This window comes from Lolium rigidum, chromosome 6 (assembly GCF_022539505.1).
Source record: "Lolium rigidum isolate FL_2022 chromosome 6, APGP_CSIRO_Lrig_0.1, whole genome shotgun sequence".
Lineage (NCBI taxonomy): Eukaryota > Viridiplantae > Streptophyta > Magnoliopsida > Poales > Poaceae > Lolium > Lolium rigidum.
The window spans coordinates 108807509-108828141 of record NC_061513.1 but is presented as its reverse complement, the minus strand read 5'-3'; the positions used below and the strand labels follow the sequence as shown (position 1 = coordinate 108828141).

Sequence of the window (20633 nt, the reverse complement as noted above, 5' to 3'; positions counted from 1 at the left end):
CTGGCACGCAGCTGTAATTTAGGCGAGCCCAGCCTCACTCTCAGATTAAAAACCAGCAAGCGTAACGTACCACCTCTACTCTACTGGCATGAGGAGTTGCTGTCTCGCCGAGATTCCAAAATCAGCACCGGAGGAAGAGTGCCCCCTACGTCACTTCGCTCCCCAAGCAATGGAGCAGCCCGCGCGACGCGGCGGTGCTCTCCCACGAACGAATATAAGCGAGCAAGCAAGCCAGGCCAGTACGTCGCGGGACACGATACAAACAGGGAAGCCAGCGCCATGGACGAGTTCCACGAAGCGGACATCCTCTGGCCCGACACGGCGCCGTCGTCGTCGTCGCAGTCGGGAGAGGCTCTGCTCTTGCCCTCGGAGACCTCGTCCTCGGGTTGCGGTACGTCGTCACTGTGCAGCTCCGGTCAGGGCTTCCTCTCCGGTGGGGCGCCGTCCACATACACGGCCGGCGCGAGCGACGAGGAGGAGTGGCTGGAGGCGGACGTGCTGTGGCCGGACGCGGTGCAGACGTCTGACGAGCCGCGCGTGGGCGGGTGGTTTCCACGGGCCGGCCGGCGCGGGATGACTGGCCCCGCCGTTAGGCTCGAGGGGTGGAGGCCGGCGGCGTCTTCTCCCATTGACATACCAGCCAAAGTTGCTGGATGCTGCCGCTAGTGGCGGCGGCGCGCCGCGGAGTGACGGGATACTTGAACTTCGGAGGATCATTTCGGGCGTTTGCTGACATTTTTCTTGTACAGATTATGTTCGTTCTGATCGGTTTGCAATTCTTAGAAAATTGTTGTATACGGAGTGTATACCTTTTTTGTTTTAACACAGCTGAGTGAGACGTTGTAATTACGACGTCCCGATCAAGCTACTTGGATAGAAACGCCTTCTTATCTGTTGCTAGTCTTTTTGGCTGCCCATATTGAGGGGATCGATGTAAAGTTCGTCTAAATGTAGAAAGATTAATGAACGAGTACGACGTTTGGAAAACAAAACCAAAAGCTAGAAGTATATTCTTGCCTTCTTCTAGTCTTTTGGGCTATCTTGCTTTTGCTTAGTTCGGCATATTTGCAGCTCAGACACACGGCTGTTTCAAGCTAGGTACACCTCAACAATTCTCCCAAGCAGAACAATTTGTTTGCGTCAAATAACTTCCATATGCTAGCTTAACAGTAATATTGAGGTGGCGGCTCATTTTGCCTTCCAAATTCCAAGGCCGTTGTTACACCACCTAGGGTGTTGGGCAATACCGCAACGGACAACTCGGTTAATGAGTGGCCACTTGGACAGTTTGGGATGAGGAAACATAAGGACTTTCTTTAGAAGATCGACCTTTCCAACCTTCATCCTTTCGGAGATCAAGAACTCAAGAGTGAGGCCGCCGCGTGGATCACATCTGGGACGAAGCAACTAAGGAAATATCATCACCAGAGACACAGACCCTTCAAGCTACGCACACCTCAAATCTCCCAAGCAGAACAATTTGTTTGCGTCAAACAACTTAATTTCCATATGCTAGCTTAACAGTGTAATAATAAACAGGTTGCAGCTCACCTTGTCTTTCAAATTCCAATGGTGTTACACCGTATGTACTGGCTCGGGTTTTATGACCTTGACATGTCATAGTGGGCTTGAACAACTCGGTTAATGAGTGGTGCAAAGCTAATTAGCATTTCAAATCCAAAAATGCGACGGGCATCCTCGCAGTGCCGATCACCTAGACAATTCAAAATGAGGGAATTTGAGAGTTTTCTTTGGAAAATAGACCTTTCTAACGATGATTCTTTTGTAAATCAAGAGTGAGGTGGCCGCATGGGTCACTTCTAGGACAAAGAAGGTAGGAAATATCATCTTCAGAGAGTGAGTCTTCTGCATCCCTCGGTCGGCTACCCATGCTCCGGGTTCCACTACCAGAGATAAAGCAAGATAGATCATAATTTTAACCCCCCCCCCCCGCGAAAAAAAACCCAAAAAAAAAACAAAAGCAAATAATTTTGCATGATAACAACCTACACACGAAATACAGACTAAAGCATCCCAAAGTCCACCTCTTTTTTTTGTGAAAATCCCAAAGTCTACCTCTTACTAATATCGGAACCAACCCGAACACAGTTTTAACACCAGAGAACCTAACAAAACAACTATTTTGGGAAACAAGTTTTTAAACAAGCGATCAGCCAGCCATTACAACATGATAACCCAATGTGTTTTTTATGCATTTGCAACATAATCGTTGAATTTTCTAGCGGCATTCAAACCCATGAACGTTGCAGTGTTTCAAACACACACAAACACCCAATCGAACTTTTTGTTCTTTTGTGCAGCAAGTCCCAATCGATGTATGCAACAACTCTGATGCATGGCTGTTTTTTTTTTTTTTGAGGGCTGATGCATGGCTGATGGCTCCATGAAAAGCTTGCTGGCCGGCCCAGAGCCTCGGATGCACCCTCAAGGTGTGTTAGTTGAGTCACTATGCAAGCCCAATTGATCAAAGCCTGGATGGCCGCACATGGTCTTCTGATTTTTAGCCCATCACTCTGTTATTCTCATCGTCAAAAAAAAAAAAAAAATCACTCTGCTGTTCTCTAAACAGAAGATGGGCAAACAATCCCCGGCGGTGAGATATGTTTCAAAAAAAAAAAAAAAAAAAAAATCCCCGGCGGTGAGATGCGATCTCCCCATGCCAGTCCTGCCCGAATCCTCCCCCGTCACCTCTCCAGAGAAGCAGGCACTCGGCGAAGCAGATGGCCGGCGCTACTCACCGGCCGAGCAAGCCGGCGCAGCCACCTCACGCCGCGAGGCGACTAGCTCTGCGCCTGACCACCCCCCTCGCGTCCCTGGCCCTCCTCCTATTCGCCGCCGCCGGCGTAATCCTCTACTCCAAAACCACCCCGGCATCCCAAGTCGTCGCCCGCTCCAAGAAATCTGGCACCACCGCGTCGCCGGCCATCTCCTTCCCAACGGTGGAGGCCATAGGCGGCGCGCGCGCCATCTGGGAGCTCCCCGCGGCGCCGGCCAGGGCGGTCCTCTTCGTCGCCCACGGCTGCCGCTGCCGCCCGGAGAATTTCTGGCCGCCGTCCCCGCGCTGCCCCGGGTGCGTCGGGCTGCCGGAGGACGTCGCCATCACGGCCGGCGCGCTACGGAGGGGGTTCGCCGTGCTGGCAGTGGCGAGCGCCGGGGAGTGCTGGTCGCTGGGGCCTGAGGTGGGCGCCGCCAAGCGCGCGATAAAGACCTGGGCCGCCAAGAACGGCCTCGGAGACCTGCCGGTGGCCGCTCTCGGCGCGTCTTCCGGTGGGTACTTCGTCTCCCGGCTCGCGGCCGAGATGAGCTTCGCCGCCGTCGTGATTATGATCTCCGAGGGCGCGTTTGGGCCGGCGGGAGCGCCAAGTGGTTACCCGCCGGCTATGTTCCTCCACATGCCCAAGGACCGTAGGAGAGTCGCATTGCTGGAGAGGAATATTAAGATGCTGAGGACGAGTGGCGTTGAGGTGAGGGAGCTCCGGAGCCTGGAGCTTCCTCTAACGCCAACGCTGCTGTCTGATAGAATACCAGAATTGGACCATGGGTTGTCGGAAAGGATTTGGAAGATGTTCAACGAGGAAGGGTTCATTGATGAGAGAGGGTACATGAGGAAGGATGGCCGAGCAACGCCATGGAAGGATGCAGTGGCCAAGAGGGGGCTTTGGGAGGAGGTTTCCCGGTGGTCTGACCACATCCAGGAGGAGCTGAATCTTGCTTATGGATACCATGAGATGACAAGCCTGCAAGCCGACGAGATGTTCAATTGGATTGAGGAGCACCTGACCTGAGCTTTATGGCTGATACTTGATTAACTGTCCGTCTTACGGGCTTAGATTGAAATGCTGGTGGTTTTGTGTAGCATCGCAACACGGGAAACTCATATACTGGTTGGTGCATTGGAGAGAAAGCTGCGGAGTGCAGCTCCGTAAATTGTTGTACTAACATAAATCGACACCCAAGTACAAAAGAGACACACACACAGTTCAAAGTAAGGAATTGACTTGATGTGATTATGCATATTTCCTTCAATTGGCTCTTGTGCAACTGGTGGAAAAGGAAGAAGCATAACAAAGGTAGCTAAGTAGGTTTTGCTCTGATGTATAACGTAGGTTCTGGAGGACGAGAAACATGACGACGGCGGAGACCGAGGGCGACGCGGAGGGCGCCGCAGGGGCGACGGCGGAGGGCGGCGCTGCCCGACCTCCGGAACCCCTTGCCCGTCGTGCGCGCCACCACAGCACCGACGTCCTCTACTCCCGCCCGTCTCTCCCTGGCGGCGGCGTGAAGGGGCGCTTCCGGCAGCCGCTGTTGGAGGTTGAGGACGACGAGGCCGTCGGCGAGCGGAGTGCGGACGAGTCTTCTCCGCCTCCTTCCATCCGGCGGGCGGCGACGCTGGGTGAGTTCCTCGGACGCGGCCAACGAGCTTGGGGGCTCGCTGCGTTCCGGTGGCCGGCGAACCGCGTTCGCGCCGGGAGGGCGCGGATCCGGATTCCGTCGAGATGTCCGCCCGGGTGGCCTCGCGGCGGTGCCGGGCGGCGCGGCCGTCCGCGTGCCGGGCGTTGCGCCGGATCCGGCGACGCTCGCCGAGTGCCGGCGGTCGTGGCGGCGCGCGCTCGGCGGCGACCTCGAGGCGTGGCCGCCCTTGGGGCAGAGGAGCCCCGGCGGAGACGACGTCCCTACCGCCGTGGGCCGTTCTCGAGTTGGACCCGGGCCGGCGGCCTGCGGAGCCCATGGAGGCCCGGCCGGCTAGGGTTCCCCGCTGGACCTCGCCTCGCCGCCGCATCCGGCCTTGGGCCCGGAGGCCCGTGCAGCCGAGGCCCACCATCGCAGCCCAACCGGTGGTGGTGGGTGCCGAAGGGGTTTTCTTCGCTTGCGCTAGGGTTTCCCGCATCGCGAGCGGACGTGCGGCGCGCACAGAAATCGGCCCGAGCCATTGCTCTCGCTCAACCCCCACCCCCTCTCCTCCTCTCCTTTGCGGCGGCGGTGATGAGTGGACGCGGGGGAGCGCCGGCGGGCCAAGGCCACGGGCACGGAGGGCGCAACGGCAACGGCAAGCGGTCGGCCGTCGAGGATGCGCGGGCGGAGGCCAACGCCCGGTCCACCCTCCTCAACAGGGACCGCCCTCGCCGGCAAGGGAGCTCGAGCGGCGGCGGAGGTGGACAGCAGCAGCACCAACGGCCACAGTGGTGGCTCGACCGTGAGAAAAAGCGGGAGGCCCGGCGCGCCGCGGCGGCGGCGCAACAGCCGGAGAACTCGGAGGTGGACCGCGGTAGGGGCCGTGGATCCACGCGCGCGGCTGGGAAACCGCCGGCGCCTCCGGCCAAGAGGCAGCAGGGAGCTGCAGACCCGCCCGTTCCTGCTGGGGGCGGCGCGGGAGGCTCCGGCCTGGCGCAGGTGGAGTGTTTCAAGTGTGGGCGGCCCGGTCACTTCCAGTGCCGGCCGCACGGCGGAGCCCATCTCGCGTCATCCGCGGCAAGGAGGGCCACCACTCCGCCGCCTCGTCCTTCCAAGGGCAAGGAACCGGAGCTCTCCATGATGGGCCATGCCATCTCCGGAGAGGGGTTCTTCTACGTCGACTTTGAGGAGGACGACGACGAGGAGGATGACCTGTCCAACTCGGCCATCATCACCTTCCCGGGGTGGCTCTGACGGCTGCTGGTTTGGAGCAAGAACTGCGTCATCTGGTCGAGGGCGACTGGGATTGGCAAGTCCGCGCCTTGGGGGAGCGCGAGTTCGCGGTGGTGTTCCCGTCGAGGGGCACACTCACCTTCAGCGCCCGGAGCGGCAAGCTGTTCCTCACCCTCTGCGGCACGGTGGTGGACATCGAGCTTGCTGACGCGGACCCGGCGCCGGCGGAGAAGCTCCAGGAGGTCTGGGTGCGCGTCTCCGGGCTGCCGAGGTGCATGCGCCGCACCAGGAGGCTCTTGGTGGGCATGCGCATGTTGGGCCGGCCTCTTGAGGTGGATCACAGCACCCTCAAGGCTAGGGGTCCGGTGAGACTGCGCGTGGCGTGCCGCAACCCCTCCAAGCCGAACGGGCGGTGCAGCTTCTTCCACAAAAGCCTCGGCTACAATGTGGGCATCCGCGTCGAGGAGCCTCGGGGGTGTCCTCGGCGCCGCGGCCGCCTTCTCCTCCACATCGGGATGATGATATGGATGACGATGACGTCGACGCCAACTCCCCTCGGAGGACGAGTGGAGGGCCCCGGGAGACAAGGACAGGGCCAAGGCGGCGGAGCGCAGCAAGTCGCCGCCGGCTACCACGCAGGGCGGGAGCCTCGCCGAGGAGGTGGCCGGTGAGCCGGCGGAGCCCGTGGAGGTCATCACGGCCGGGGGTGCCGTGAGCCGCCGGCTCTCCGTGGCCAGTGGAGTTGCGGATTGATCGGCATGGGTCCAATCCGAGCAAGTCCGCACTCGGCCGGTTCCTTTGGTGGTTTTGGAGCGGTCCAGGGCGGCCGAGGGAGCGCGGAGGGAGCTCCCTCCCTCTCACCCGCCTTCGGCGATCGTGGCGGACCCGCCGGGATCTCCGCCGGCCGACTCCTCCACGCTTCTCACCACCGGGTCGGACTACGACTCCGCGGACTCGTTGGGGTCTCCGGCGACACACAAGGGTTCTGGTCACGCGGCGGAGGCGGAGGAGGAAGGAGGCGTGGTGGACGACACGGACGACGTCGCGAGCAGGCCGGCGCTCAGCGGGGTGACGGTGCCGCGGGCTCGACGCACGCGGACTGTGCCAGTTGGCCCGGCGCGCAAGAGCCCGCGGCTCCAGGGTCCTGCGTCGGCGGTCCCCATCTTGCAGCGCGCCAAGGAGTTCACCGCGGCGAAGAACCTCGACCCGACAGGTACGATCCCACCCCCTCCCTCTGCCTCCGAGTTCGTGGTTTTGCGAAAGGTGTCGGATGAGCACCTGGAGACGGTGGCGCACGATGCCGGGCTGGCCTTCTCCGTTGAAGCGGGGACGGCCACCGGACGCTATCTCGTTTATCCGTGCCAAGGAAGAGGCTCAAGCGGCATTGGCGTTGGCTGCCGCCCGCCGGGCCCATAGTGAGGCCGGCGAGGCTTCCCGGTTGGGGGAGGCTCCTGCTGAGTCGCGTGAGGCCGCTCAGGCAGAGGTTGTCGTCGTGAGTGGGGAGGTTTCGGCCGACCCTTCACACGACAGGGTTGCTGCCCCCCATGCCAATGCAAGGGGCAGGAGCAAGACCAGGTTGGCCACCCGTCGCGGACGGAGATGCCCGTGAGCGCCATGAGAGCGGGCTTCGGAACATTCGTGGCTATCACGCGCCGGGGCGCCACCACGCATCCGGGAACTCTTAACCCGAGAGCGGCTTGACATTGTGGGTCTACAGGAGACGATTAAATGCGAGTTCTCGCAGACGGACCTGAGATCGATTGACCCACAAGGGAAATTTGCTTGGCACTCCCTTCCGGCGTTGGGGCACTCGGGAGGGATCCTCGTGGGGGTTAACGAGGACACGTTCGAGGCAATCGCCTGGACGGAGGGGAGGTTCTTCCTTAGGGTGGATATCCTCCAATTAGCCACTAACTGTATGTGGACGGTTTTCGTGGTTTATGGCCCGGCGGATCACCGCTTCTCCGACGAATTCTTGGTGGAATTGTCGCTTGCCGTCAACGCCTGCCCTTTTCCGCTGGTGGTTGGCGGCGATTTTAACCTGATTAGGGATCGGAGGACAAGTCCAATGACAACATCCATCGGCCGCGGGTGCACAGTGTTCAACGAATGTATCGCTGACCTTGCACTTCGCGAGATCCGCAGGGCGGAGCCGTATACACCTGGACTAACAAACAACGAACCCGGTAAGGAGTGTCCTTGATAGGGTGTTGGTCTCCACCGACCGGGAGATGTTATTTCCCCTTTGCTCCCTTACCGGTTTGACGATCATCGGATCGGACCATGCCCCACTGATCCTGGATTCTGGGGAGGATGCTAGGCGTCGTGCCACACGCTTCTACTTTGAGAAGGGTTGGCTGCAACGCGCGGATTTTGGGGAGTTGGTCACGGCTAATTGCATAGCTTGGAGGGACTAGGGGGCCCCTTCTTTGACCCCATCGATGTCTGGCAGCACGTTTCCGGGGGTCTGAGGCAATTCCTCAAGGGCTGGGGAGCCAACATTGGGAAGGCGGAGCGGGCCTTGAAGGAGGACATCCTTGGGAGGATTCAGTGCCCCGGATACACGTGCGTACACCACGGGTCCGGATGACGAGGGCTGGGCGCCGAGGTATCATTTGGAAGGACAACTCACGCACCTGCTCAAAATGGAGCAGGAGTATTGGAGACAGCGCGGTCGCCAGGCCTGGCTCCTCCACGGGGATGCGAATACGGCGTACTTCCATGCGATTGCCAATGGGCGCAGACGCAAATGCACCATCGCCCGTCTGGTGACTGATCAGGGGATCATCACTGAGAGCAGGGACCTGCGTAAGCACATCTATGACTTCTACCGTAACCTTATGGGGCGGAAGGGGAGAACAGGCCGTTCTCCCCGGCGCAGATACCCGGGCGGCGGACCGACGGGTTTCGGACGCCGAGAATGAGGACCTTATGCTATCCTTCTCGGGGAGGAGGTGGACGGGGTGCTCAAGGCTATGAAGGTTGACACGGCTCCCGGCCCGGACGGGTTCCCTGGTCATTTTCTTCAAGAGATTCTGGGCCTTGGTCAAGCCCTACATCTTGGCCATCCTTAACGGCTTTGCACTGGGACGTGTGGATATCGCGAGGCTTAACTTTGGGGTGCTTACGCTCATCCCCAAGTTTCAGGGGGCGGAGGATATTCGCCAATTCCGCCCGATTGCTCGATCAATGTTATCTTTAAATTTGTTGCTAAAGCGTTTGCGATCATGCTCTCCCCCATAGCTAACGCTTACATTGGTAGAACCCGGACGGCCTTCATTAAGGGTAGACTTATTCATGAAGGGATTATTTCCCTTCATGAGATCATTCATGAGACGAAATCCAAGAGACTTAGGGAGTCTTCTTGAAACTTGACTTTGAGAAAGCCTACGACCGAGTCAATTGGTCTTTTCTCCGGGAGGTGCTCCTCCGAAGGGGTTTAACCCGGGTGGGTCCACCGGTGCTCAGCTTGGTCTCGGGGGCCAAACCGCGATCAGCATTAACGGTGAGGTAGGCAACTACTTTAGGAATGGGCGAGGCGTGCGTCAAGGGGACCCGCTCTCTCCCTCCTCTTCGATTTCGTGGCCGAGGCGTTGGCCGCGATTTTGGACAAAGCACCGGCGGCGGGACACATTGAGGGTGTTATCCCGCACATCATACCCGGAGGGGTTTCACATCTCCGGATGCGGATGACACGATCATCATGATCCAGCCGGAGGACCTGGCTATCACCAACTTGAAATTCCTCCTTCTCTGTTTTGAGAACATGTCGGGGCTCCGCATTAACTTCCATAAGAGTGAGGTCATGGTCATGGGGACCTCGGACCGGGAGAAACAGAGGATTGCCAACATGCTTAACTGCAAGCAAGGGTCCTTTCCCTTCACATATCTTGGCCTTCCTATCTCCGACCATGCCATTACGGCCGCGGATTGGGGTCCGCTAACAGCAAAGGTGGCTAAACGGGCGGACCCGTGGATGGGTAAGTTCATGTCCCCGGCGGCACGCCTCATCCTCGGTGAACGCTTGCCCGTCGAGCCTGCCCTTACACGCCATGGGGGTGTGCATGCCGGGGGACGGCATACACGACGTCCTTCGCAAACACCGCGCGAGATTCTTTTGGGAGGCTAACGGCCCAAAGAAGAAATACCATTGGGTCAGTGGGACGCGGTTTGTATGCCCAAGTCCATGGGGGATCGGGCATCATGGACACCAAACTCATGAACGTTTGTCTCATGGAAAAATGGGTTTGGAAACTCTTGTCCGGCGCCTGGAGTCTGTGGGCGGACATCGTCCGCGGCAAATACCCGAACGGTAGAGATATCCGGGTAGACTCGCACCCAAGGGGATCACAACTCTGGAACACGCTCGTGAGGATCAAGCGAGTGCTTTGTTTGGGGACAAAGCATCATGTGGTTAGCGGGACATCGACCCGGTTCTCGGCACGATTGGTGGTTAGGACCGAGACCCTTTCGGGAGAGATTCCTGTGCCTTTTTGCCATCACGGCAGCACCCGGAGGCCTCGGTGGCGCAAGCCGCCGTCGGCGGGTTTTGGGACATCCCCTTGCGCAGGGAGCTTGGCAGTGCTTGAGCACGTGGAGCTCACCGACATCCGGAGGGAACTCCGTACGCGGGATCCGAGGGCCGGACGGGATGTGATCCGATGGTCTCTCGAACCCTCTGGAGAGTTCTCTGTTCGATCCCTATATCTTAGGCTTTGCCAGGGCACGACACGGAAGCATTATGGGGTGCTGTGGAGGATTGCTGTTCCTCTCAAGATCAGGATCTTCCTCTGGCAGCTTGTGCGCAAACGCCTTCCCTCTAATGACAATATTCGTAGGAGGAGGGGGCCATCTTCGGGGAGATGTGCCCTTTGTGGAGAGATGGAGGATACAAACCACATCTTCTTCACCTGCGTCTTAGCCAGATTCATGTGGAGTGCGGTTAGAGAATTGCTGCATTGTTCTTGGAACCCCACGTGCTTGGCGGACGTTTATAGGCTGCTTCATCCGTATAGAGGCCAAACTAAACGGGTCTACTGGATTAGCTGTGCGGCGCCGTGCTGGACCCTGTGGAACATTAGAAACAAATTTACCATTGAGGGGCGCTTCCCTAGTCAACCTGCTGATTGCATATACAAAATGTCTCTCTATCTACAGGTGTGGAAGCAAGTGGCTAGGAGACAGGACCGGGAGGCTGTGGAGCTGACCATTGACAGATCGCGCACGCTCCACACTTACTCCAGGATGCAGTACATAGCATTCTTCGCTGTCTTTATCTTATCTTATATGTATCCGGACTATGCCGTGTCTCGTGTGTTTGTGTTCTCCAAATGTTGGGGCATTTGGATGTGGTTGTTTGTGAGCTGTTACCTTCGTGATATCGGTGTGAGTTGTATCTCGAACCTTCGGTTGTATGGTGTTGCTTTATTAATTTAAAGCCGGGCTCTGCTCGAGCCTTCAGTCTAACGTAGGTTCTGGTTTATCTAGGTGAATTTATGCACGGATAGTTGATTATTGTGTTTTTTAGTAGCCAACATTGGATGAATACCGTTGGTTGTTTCTCTGAACCTTGCAATCTGGAGCTGGGTCGTAAGTTTTAGTTGGGTTGACGTCCTACATTAGCCTGGCCATTTCTTACTGCAAATTGATAAGCTGTTTGTTTTGTTTTGTTAGAGGCAGTGAGGCTAGCACCTGGAGTGTACCAGGGTGATACTCGAATGTACTCGAATATGCTGTTTGTTTTGTTTTGTTAGAGGCAGTGAGGATAGCACCCGGAGTGTACCAGGGTGATACTCGAATGCGCTTGTGTGTTTGTGTGTGAGGGGAGCAACTCTAGCAGATCCCGAAAACAGCCCACCCTAGATAAATTTATCTAGGATATCCGAAAACGGCTTCTATGCCTTCCGGTGAGCGTGAGATGGGACGACGCCCCTGCTTTAGGTTTAGAGTTTTTAGGTATGATAATCTAGTAATTTGTGTTTGTAATGATGAGCTATCTTACTATTTGCTATGGAATGAGGAACTATCCATGTCAAAATGCGTGAATCAATTTTTTTTTTGTAATATCTAGTATCGATTTAGGTGTTCTTGCCGTGAATTTTCAAAACCCTAAACTGGTATCGGATTTGCCTGATCCCAGATATCCTGTATTGGAATATTCGGGATAGGGATGGCACCCGCAGGTTATGGGTACGGGTAGAGCCATCTCATACCCGTATCCATCGCCTTCAATCTTACCCGTTACCCATACCCATACCCACGAACGGGTACAAGTTTTTCACATACCCGTCACCCGGCAGGGTAAATGGGTACCCACGGTAAAAAATACCCGCACTTACAACGTATCAAGTTGTTCAAAAAAATATGAAATGAGGTAAAGCGATCCTAAATAGTGGTCTAATCCTCACTAACCTACCAGCGATTGTCAGATCAGGAAGCGTGAGGTTCAACCAAGCAATGTGAATGTGCAGTTAGGAGAAAATTAAGTAGTTCAAAACATTACGACTGCCCACTAGTCAAATTTATATGGGTAAATGGGTACGCGGGTATGGGTTGTACAATCCCATACCTGTACCCGTTCTACCCGATGGGTATGATATTTTCCCGTTTACAAACCATGGGTAATATTTTGCCACATACCCGTATTCCTATTGGGTTTTTACCCGACGGGTACGTGTAATGTCCCAGGTTTAGAGACGATCGAGGGGTAGATTTTAGAAAGGGATGTGCATTGCATAGTAAATTCTGGGGAAATTTCGCGCTTTTAAACAAAAACTGCATCGAAGGGGGACAAGTTTCTCTCTCGACACCTTACAGGGTTAGGGTTTCGAGAGTGCGACAAACTTGCAACCCACCTAACTAGATTAGGGTTTTGAGTTGAGAGGGGAGAGTTTGAATCACCAATTTAAGTTGCATGATTGAATTCTAAGTTAAGATGGATTATCAAGTTCAAACCAAATTTGAATTTGTATTTCAAATTCAAACATCAAGTTAATATCTCATAATTCAAACTTGAGATAAATGAATAAACAATCTTAAATAATCAAGATATAAATAGAACAATTAATATATATAAAGCTCAATAGAGAAAAATTGGAGCTTTATTGATAAACACACAAGATACATTGTCTTTTACAATATCCAGAAACAAAATATGAACATTACAATATATTACAAGAATTGGACAAAAATAGAAAAAGAAAAGCAAAGGAAAATTACAAATCAAGGATCTGTCCTAACACTACAAGCTAAACTTCATTTATTCTTGTACTTGATGATCTTCATGATCATTGGAGCAACAGATTGATCCCTGCACATAATCACAACAAAAGAAGAGTTATGCCAAGTGGCTATAGCCACTTGGCAGTGTTAGAAACAAAGGAAATTGAGCAGATATGATCAACTCGCCGAGCTGATCCTCTCAATGTCCCAAGTGCAAAGTATCTCGGTAGACACACACACACAAACCAGCCACTGGCCGTGTGCATGCAAGACACATACAGTGGTGAGTCACCCAAAGGGAAAGGTGGAGCTCGTCGACCAGGGGAGCAAGAGCCAACTATATAAAAACTTTTCCACCACAAACCCTAGCTCATTCATCGACCAAGCAAACAGGGTAAGTCACCGTGCACCAAGAACAGCCTAAGAACACCAAGAACAGTGAACAGCCTAGAGCCGTCTCATCTATTCACAATCACCGTAAATCAAACCAAGACCTCAAGCTTGCTAGGAGGATCGTGACAAGCAAAAGACCACTGTAAGCAAAACCTCTACACCAACACCAAAATTTCTAGGAGCTGGAGTGAGGTATACCAAGCATCATGAACAAACCAGATGGTTTTGTTCATATATAAGCATATGCATCTATCACACATAATCAAAGGGGTGTGATATCCATGTCGTGTCATCATCTCGGCTACTAAGCCATATGGTGCAAGCAAGAGTAGAGAGGCCACTCGGTTAATCATCTAAAGGGAACAACAGCTATGACACTTAATGCATAACCGAAGGAATCCAAGCAAGAGATGAGAGCACAAGCTAGCCTAGATACACACTTAGCACCTACGACTATTCAAAGCCATCGACTTAGACAAATCATTGTCTAATTTTGATTTCAACATCAAGAGCTACCGGCAATCCACTAAATGAATCACCCGTAAAGCATTTGGTGAGCCACAAGAAGCCAACAAGAGGGGAGCTACCCCAGGGCAAAGCATATGATTACCGTCGTGGTCACCTCAAACCCTAAAACAGCCAAACCATCAAGCCAAGCACAAATATCATCACCCGCATCGGGTTCAAAGTGGAGCTAGGGTCCCCAACTAAGGTTGGCATCCCTCTAGCTCAATTAAACAAATTATAAGAGTCATCACCGCAAGCAGCTCATCTCATTTATCCAATAAACAAGGATAAGCTTTACAGTATAAATGAAAGAGATAGATCACCAAGAATCGGAACACTTACTCATGATCCAATGGATCACCGGAAGCAACAAGCAATTGCTTGAGCCAACCACAAGACACACCAAGTAGCAAGGCCTCGGTGATGCACAATCACCGACTAAGCACGGACGTGCATAGGCAGTAAATAAAGCAAGCATTGATCAAGCAGCTGTTGATCACTGGATCACCAGGGCTTGCTAAAGCATGCTAGAACCCAATTCTAGCATTATATTGACCATCTAAAATAAACAGACACATTGCTTAAGGAATTGCATCACAGATAATCAATCAATAACCCTATAATTGTATCCAGAAGCACATCAAAGGTTTGATGAACCACTGGATCATAATAAACAAATAAACCACTTCGTGCTCATCCTTTAATCAAACCAAGAAGCCAACAAAGAATGCCCGGATGAGCATGCTCATGAATTTGAGCACAAGAATTAGCCACAAGTAGCTCGTGCACTTGCAATTATGCAAGAACTATACACAATAATCAAGCCATAGCAATTGAATTGAACACACTTGAGGATCCGGCAAGATTATCAACAAGAACAAAGGCACAAGAATGGAATTAAGCAAGCGATACTAGCACAGCAAGTGCTTAGGCTAGAAATTCTTACACGTAGATAGCAAGTAGCACTTAGCAAAGATGCGCACAAGCAACAGCAAGCATCGCAACAGCTAAGCACAGCTAGCTAGGCGCAGAAGCTAGCGCAGCAAGACGGCGGTAGCATCTCCACGAGGTGGAGTAGCCATGGCCATAGCTAGAGGATGGAGAAGAAGGACAGTAAAGAGAGAAAGAGAGAGAGAGAGAGAGGGTGGCGCACGTACCCGAGGCGAGCAGACAACAGTCGCGGCCATGGCGGCCACGACGGCGCGTGCCGAGTGCACGGTAGCTCCTGGCCAGGCCAGGCCACGCTCAGACAAGCGCCGCAGCACCCCGCACCACTGCGGCGAGGCCCACGGCGGCGCCATCACGCCTGGAACCCCGGAAGCAGCCGAGATCGCCACGGATCCCGTAACCCTAGCCACGGCGAGGGGGTCGGGGACGAGCAGAGCAACGCCAGCTCCAGATCGACGCGGATGAGAAGGACCGGCGTCACGAGGCGGTTCGATTGCGCCCCATGGCGAGGGCCATGGCGGTCGGAGTTCGCCGGAATCAGCCGGCGACGGCGAGGGCGAAACAGGTCGCCAGAGAGAAGGGGATTAGGGTTCTTCGAGGCGGCGTGGTGGGGAAGAGAGTGAGCGACCGCTCGGGTCGGTTGGACCCGAGCTGGTCTAACCCAACCCACTGGGCTCCACTGACATGTGGGCCCAGGGGCAAATTTGGTATTTCACAAATTCTATAAATACTGAAACTTTGAAAATTCATACTAAATGTTAAATAGCTCCAAAAAATAATTAAAAATATGAAAACCACTCAGTATAAAAATCTCTATCATAATAAAATATGAAATAGAATTTTTGAAGTTAAACAAGAATAAGTTCAAATTTGATGATTAAAATAATCATTTAAATCACACCTTTTATTTTCAATAATGAAAATAAGTACATAAAGTATTTTGGACTTTAAAAAACACCTTGACAACATTTCAAGGTTGTATTTTACTCTAAATAGAGTATCCCTAAGTGATTCTTAGTATTAACCTCTCACATGAAATAATAAAGACATCGGGAGGGGGGAACAAACACTAAAAATGGAATCATGCATAATTGCTTCTTTAACCATTGCCCTTATCGGACAATGATGCTATTTTTCAGAACCAGAGGACAAGGGTCAGTCCACACCTTCAAACTGCAAAACTTTGCAGTGTTCGTGCAAGTTCATCACTTGCTCATGTCATTTGAGTATTTCTATCAAATTACTTGCAAAGTATTATGGTTATCACTATTGCACAAAAATCAAAACCACTACTTTCATAACTATGAATATGACTAAGTGGTGGGCAATGGAACCATGGATTGTGTTCATATGGTGGAGGTTCCATTGCACGGGTTTATATCCATCTAGGATTAAACAACAAATGTCGCCAGTGATTCTTGTGCCGTAATACCCGTGTTAACCATAAGATCCGGAGTGGGACGGAGTAGTCAAAAGTGTTTCCACCTCTCGTACATCAACGGATGCGCTTACCGTAGACACTTGACCCAGGTTGGGCAAGCGGTGGGGTGGGGATCCCATTCTAATTCCCCACGGTAAGTGGTCTATGATGGGTTGCAGCTACCGGCGAAGGAGTTTGGTTAACGAGTCCCAAACTGTTGTCGTGGTCGGGGTCCATCCTTAATTGGTGTAAGAGGACCGACGAGGACCCGTGGTCGGGTATGCAACAAAGGGTGGGTGTGCGAGGCAGCGGAGGAACATGATTGGCTAGACCTTATACCGGGCCTCACACCGAAGGAAGTGTGGACGGGAAAGCTGCCCGGTTGGCACCAAGGTTAAGATCTCTTATGGGTAAAGCAACACACCTCTGCAGAGTGTAAAGAATCGTGACTTGTCACTCCCCGTTCCGGGATTGAGGAACTGCGAACGCGGCCGGAAAGGAGCTCCATGAAGTTCTAGTAAACCGGTGAAGGCCGACTGGACATAGCTCTTTGAAATAAAAGCAATCTCTTGAAGAAATGTTTACCAAAACTTGCATTGGTATTAGACTTTCTGGTCTAATATCGTAGCTAGTGCATTAAACACCTCTTATCTATAATGAACTTGTTGAGTACGCTCGTACTCATACCACTCTTAAATCCCATGCTTAGATTGTCTGAATCGTCTGGAGGAGGACTACGACAGCAATGAAGGAGCCGAGATCATCGGCTATGAAGAACCTGACCTCTCAGGAGGTGTTGAAGGCGTAGATGATACGTCTCCAACGTATCGATAATTTCTTGTGTTCCATGCCACATTATTGATGTTATCTACATGTTTTATGCACACTTTATGTCATATTCGTGCATTTTCTGGAACTAACCTATTAACAAGATGCCGAAGTGCCGCTCTCGTTTTCTGCTGTTTTTGGTTTCGTAAATCCTAGTAACGAAATATTCTCTGAATCGGACGAAATCAACGCCAAAGATCTTAGAATCCCCGGAAGCATCCGAACACACGAGAGGGACCGAGAGGGGGGCACAGCCCACCACACCATACCCGGCGCGGCCTAGGGGGCCCGCGCCCCTAGGGTTTGGCCAGCCCTTCGACCCCCGGCGCCGCCTCTTCGCCTATAAGAAGCCCCCGGATCAGAAAACCCGATACCAATTGACGAAACCCACGTAAACCCGCCGCAGCCGCCGCCATCGCGAAGCCAAGATCCGGGGGACAGGATCTCTGCTCCCGGCACGCCGCCGGAGCGGGGAAATGCCCCCGAAGGCTTCTCCATCGACACCGCCGCCATCTCCATCGCCATCTTCATCACCGCTGCTGCTCCCATGAGGAGGGAGTAGTTCTCCATCGAGGCTCGGGGCTGTACCGGTAGCTATGTGGTTCATCTCTCTCCTATGTGTGTCAATACAATAATCTCATGAGCTGCCTTACATGATTGAGATTCATATGATGATGCTTGTAATCTAGATGTCATTGTGCTAGTCAAGTGAGTTTTACCTATGTGATCTCCGGAGACTCCTCGTCCCACGTGTGTAAAGGTGACAGTGTGTGCACCGTGTGGGTCTCTTAGGCCATATTTCACAGAATACTTACTCATTGAATGGCATAGTGAGGTGCTTATTTATATCTCTTTATGATTGCAGCATGTTTGTATCACTACTATCTATGTGCTACTCTAGTGATTTGTTATTAAAGTAGTTTATTCCTCCCGCATGTGTGCAAAGGTGACGAGTGCGTGCACCGTGTTAGTACTTGGTTTATGCTATGATCATGATCTCTTGTAGATTATGGAGTTAACTATTGCTATGATAATATTGATGTGATCTATTCCTCCTACATATGCATGAAGGTGACAAGTGTGCATGCTATGCTAGTACTTGGTTTAGTCGCGTTGATCTATCTTACACTAAAGGTTACTAAAATATGAGCATTATTGTGGAGCTTGTTAACTCCGGCATTGAGGGTTCGTGTAATCCTACGCAATGTGTTCATCATCCAACAAAAGTGTAGAGTATGCATTTATCTATTCTCGTTATGTGATCAATGTTGAGAGTGTCCACTAGTGAAAGTGTAATCCCTAGGCCTTGTTCCTAAATACCGCTGAGTTACTACCGCTTGTTTACTACTACTCGCGTTACTACCGCTGAGTTACTACCGCTTGTTTATCGTTTTACCGCGCTACTACCGCTGCAATACCACCACCATCAACTACACGCCAAGCACTTTTCTCGGCACCGTTGCTACTGCTCATACTTATTTATACCACCTCGTATTTCACTATCTCTTCGCCGAACTAGTGCACCTATTTGGTGTGTTGGGGACACAAGAGACTTCTTGCTTTGTGGTTGCAGTGGTTGCATGAGAGGGATATCTTTGACCTCTTCCTCCCCGAGTTCGATAAACCTTGGGTATCCACTTAAGGGAAACTTGCCGCTGTTCTACAAACCTCTGCTCTTGGAGGCCCAACACTGTCTACGAGAAAGGAGGGGGAACGTAGACATCAAGCACTTTTCTCGGCGCCGTTGCCGGGGAGGAAAGGTAAAAAGGCTCTCATACTACGGTCTCGGTAAAGTATTTTTCCGGCGCCGTTGTGTGTGTGCTCAAAGCTATTTCCTTTAGATCCTGCAATTGCAACTTTTTGTTTCTTGTTTACACTAGTTTGGCATAATGTACAAGAGTGAGCTTCTTATTCTATTTCCTGATTTAAAACATGGATTGTTTGATGCGAAAATTAAAAAACCTATGAAATCTTCTTTGCATGCCGGTAGTAATATTAGTATGAACGCTTTGAACACCATTGTTGACAATAATATAGAAAGTTCTAAGCTTGGGGAAGCTGGTTTTCATGATATTTTTAGTCCCCCAAGCATTGAGGAGAAAATTTTCTTTGATGATACTTTGCCTCCTATTTCTGATGATGATAATGATAGTGGTCTTTTGGTGCCACCTACTATGGAGAGTAAATTTTGTTGTGATTATACTATGCCTCCTACACTTGATGAGAATAATAATGATAGCTACTTTGTTGAATTTGCTCCCACTACAACTAATAAAATTGATTATGCTTATGTGGAGAGTAATAATTTTATGCATGAGACTCATGATAAGAATGCTTTATGTGATAGTTATATTGTTGAGTTTGCTCATGATGCTACTGAAAGTTATTATGAGAGAGGAAAATATGGTTGTAGAAATTTTCATGTTACTAAAACACCTCTCTATGTGCTGAAATTTTTGAAGCTATACTTGTTTTATCTTCCTATGCTTGTTACTTTGCTCCTCATGAACTTGTTTATTTACAAGATTCCTATGCATAGGAAGCATGTTAGACTTAAATGTGTTTTGAATTTGCCTCTTGATGCTCTCTTTTGCTTCAAATACTATTTCTTGCGAGTGCATCATTAAAACTGCTGAGCCCATCTTAATGGCTATAAAGAAAGAACTTCTTGGGAGATAACCCATGAGTTATTTTGCTACAGTACTTTGTTTTATATTTGTGTCTTGGAAGTTGTTTACTACTGTAGCAACCTCTCCTTATCTTAGTTTTGTGTTTTGTTGTGCCAAGTAAAGTCTTTGATAGTAAAGTAAGTACTAGATTTGGATTACTGCGCAGAACCAGATTTCTTTGCTGTCACGAATCTGGGTCCAACTGCTCTGCAGGTAAGCTCAGAAAATTATGCCAATTTACGAGCATGATCCTCAGATATGTACGCAACTTTCATTCAATTTGAGCATTTTCGTTTGAGCAGGTCTGGTGGCCTAATAAAATCCATCTTTACGGACTGTTCTGTTTTGACAGATTCTGCCTTTTATTTCGCATTGCCTCTTTTGCTATGTTGGATGAATTTCTTTGATCCATTAATGTCCAGTAGCTTTATGCAATGTCCAGAAGTGTTAAGAATGATTGTGTCACCTCTGAACATGTGAATTTTTATTGTCCACTAACCCTCTAATGAGTTGTTTCGAGTTTGGTGTGGAGGAAGTTTTCAAGGGTCAAGAGAGGAGGATGATATACTATGATCAAGGAGAGTGAAAGCTCTAAGCTTGGGGATGCACCCGGTGGTTCATCCCTGCATATATCAAGAAGACTCAAGCTGTCTAAGCTTGGGGATGCCCAAGGCATCCCCTTCTTCATCGACAACATTATCGTGTTCCTTCTCTTGAAACTATATTTTTATTCGGCCACATCTTATGTGCTTTTACTTGGAGCGTCTCGTGTGCTTTTGTTTTTGTTTGTGTTTGAATAAATTGGATTACATCATGCTTGTGTGGGAGAGAGACACGCTCCGCTGGTTCATATGAACACATGTGTTCTTAGCTCATAATATTCATGGCGAAGTTTCCTCTTCGTTAAATTGTTATATGGTTGGAATTGGAAAATGATACATGTAGTAATTGCTATAATGTCTTGGGTAATGTGATACTTGGCAATTGTTGTGCTCATGTTT

The 20633-nt window shown here is 51.4% G+C and overlaps 1 protein-coding gene and 1 long non-coding RNA gene across 2 annotated transcripts; both read left to right on the top strand.

Annotated features, from left to right (window-relative positions):
- The first annotated feature begins 279 nt into the window (after positions 1-279).
- LOC124663091 lies at positions 280-3881 on the top strand. Its single transcript, XM_047200838.1, has 2 exons — positions 280-588; positions 2685-3881. The coding sequence occupies exons 1-2, from the start codon at positions 280-282 to the stop codon at positions 3804-3806; spliced, it is 1431 nt and encodes a 476-aa protein (XP_047056794.1). The 3' UTR covers positions 3807-3881.
- Positions 3882-3963: 82 nt separating this feature from the next.
- On the top strand, positions 3964-11262 carry LOC124659786. The gene is made up of 2 exons (XR_006989704.1): positions 3964-4127; positions 11118-11262. It is a non-coding gene; the product is annotated as an uncharacterized LOC124659786 (long non-coding RNA).
- Positions 11263-20633: the final 9371 nt, after the last annotated feature.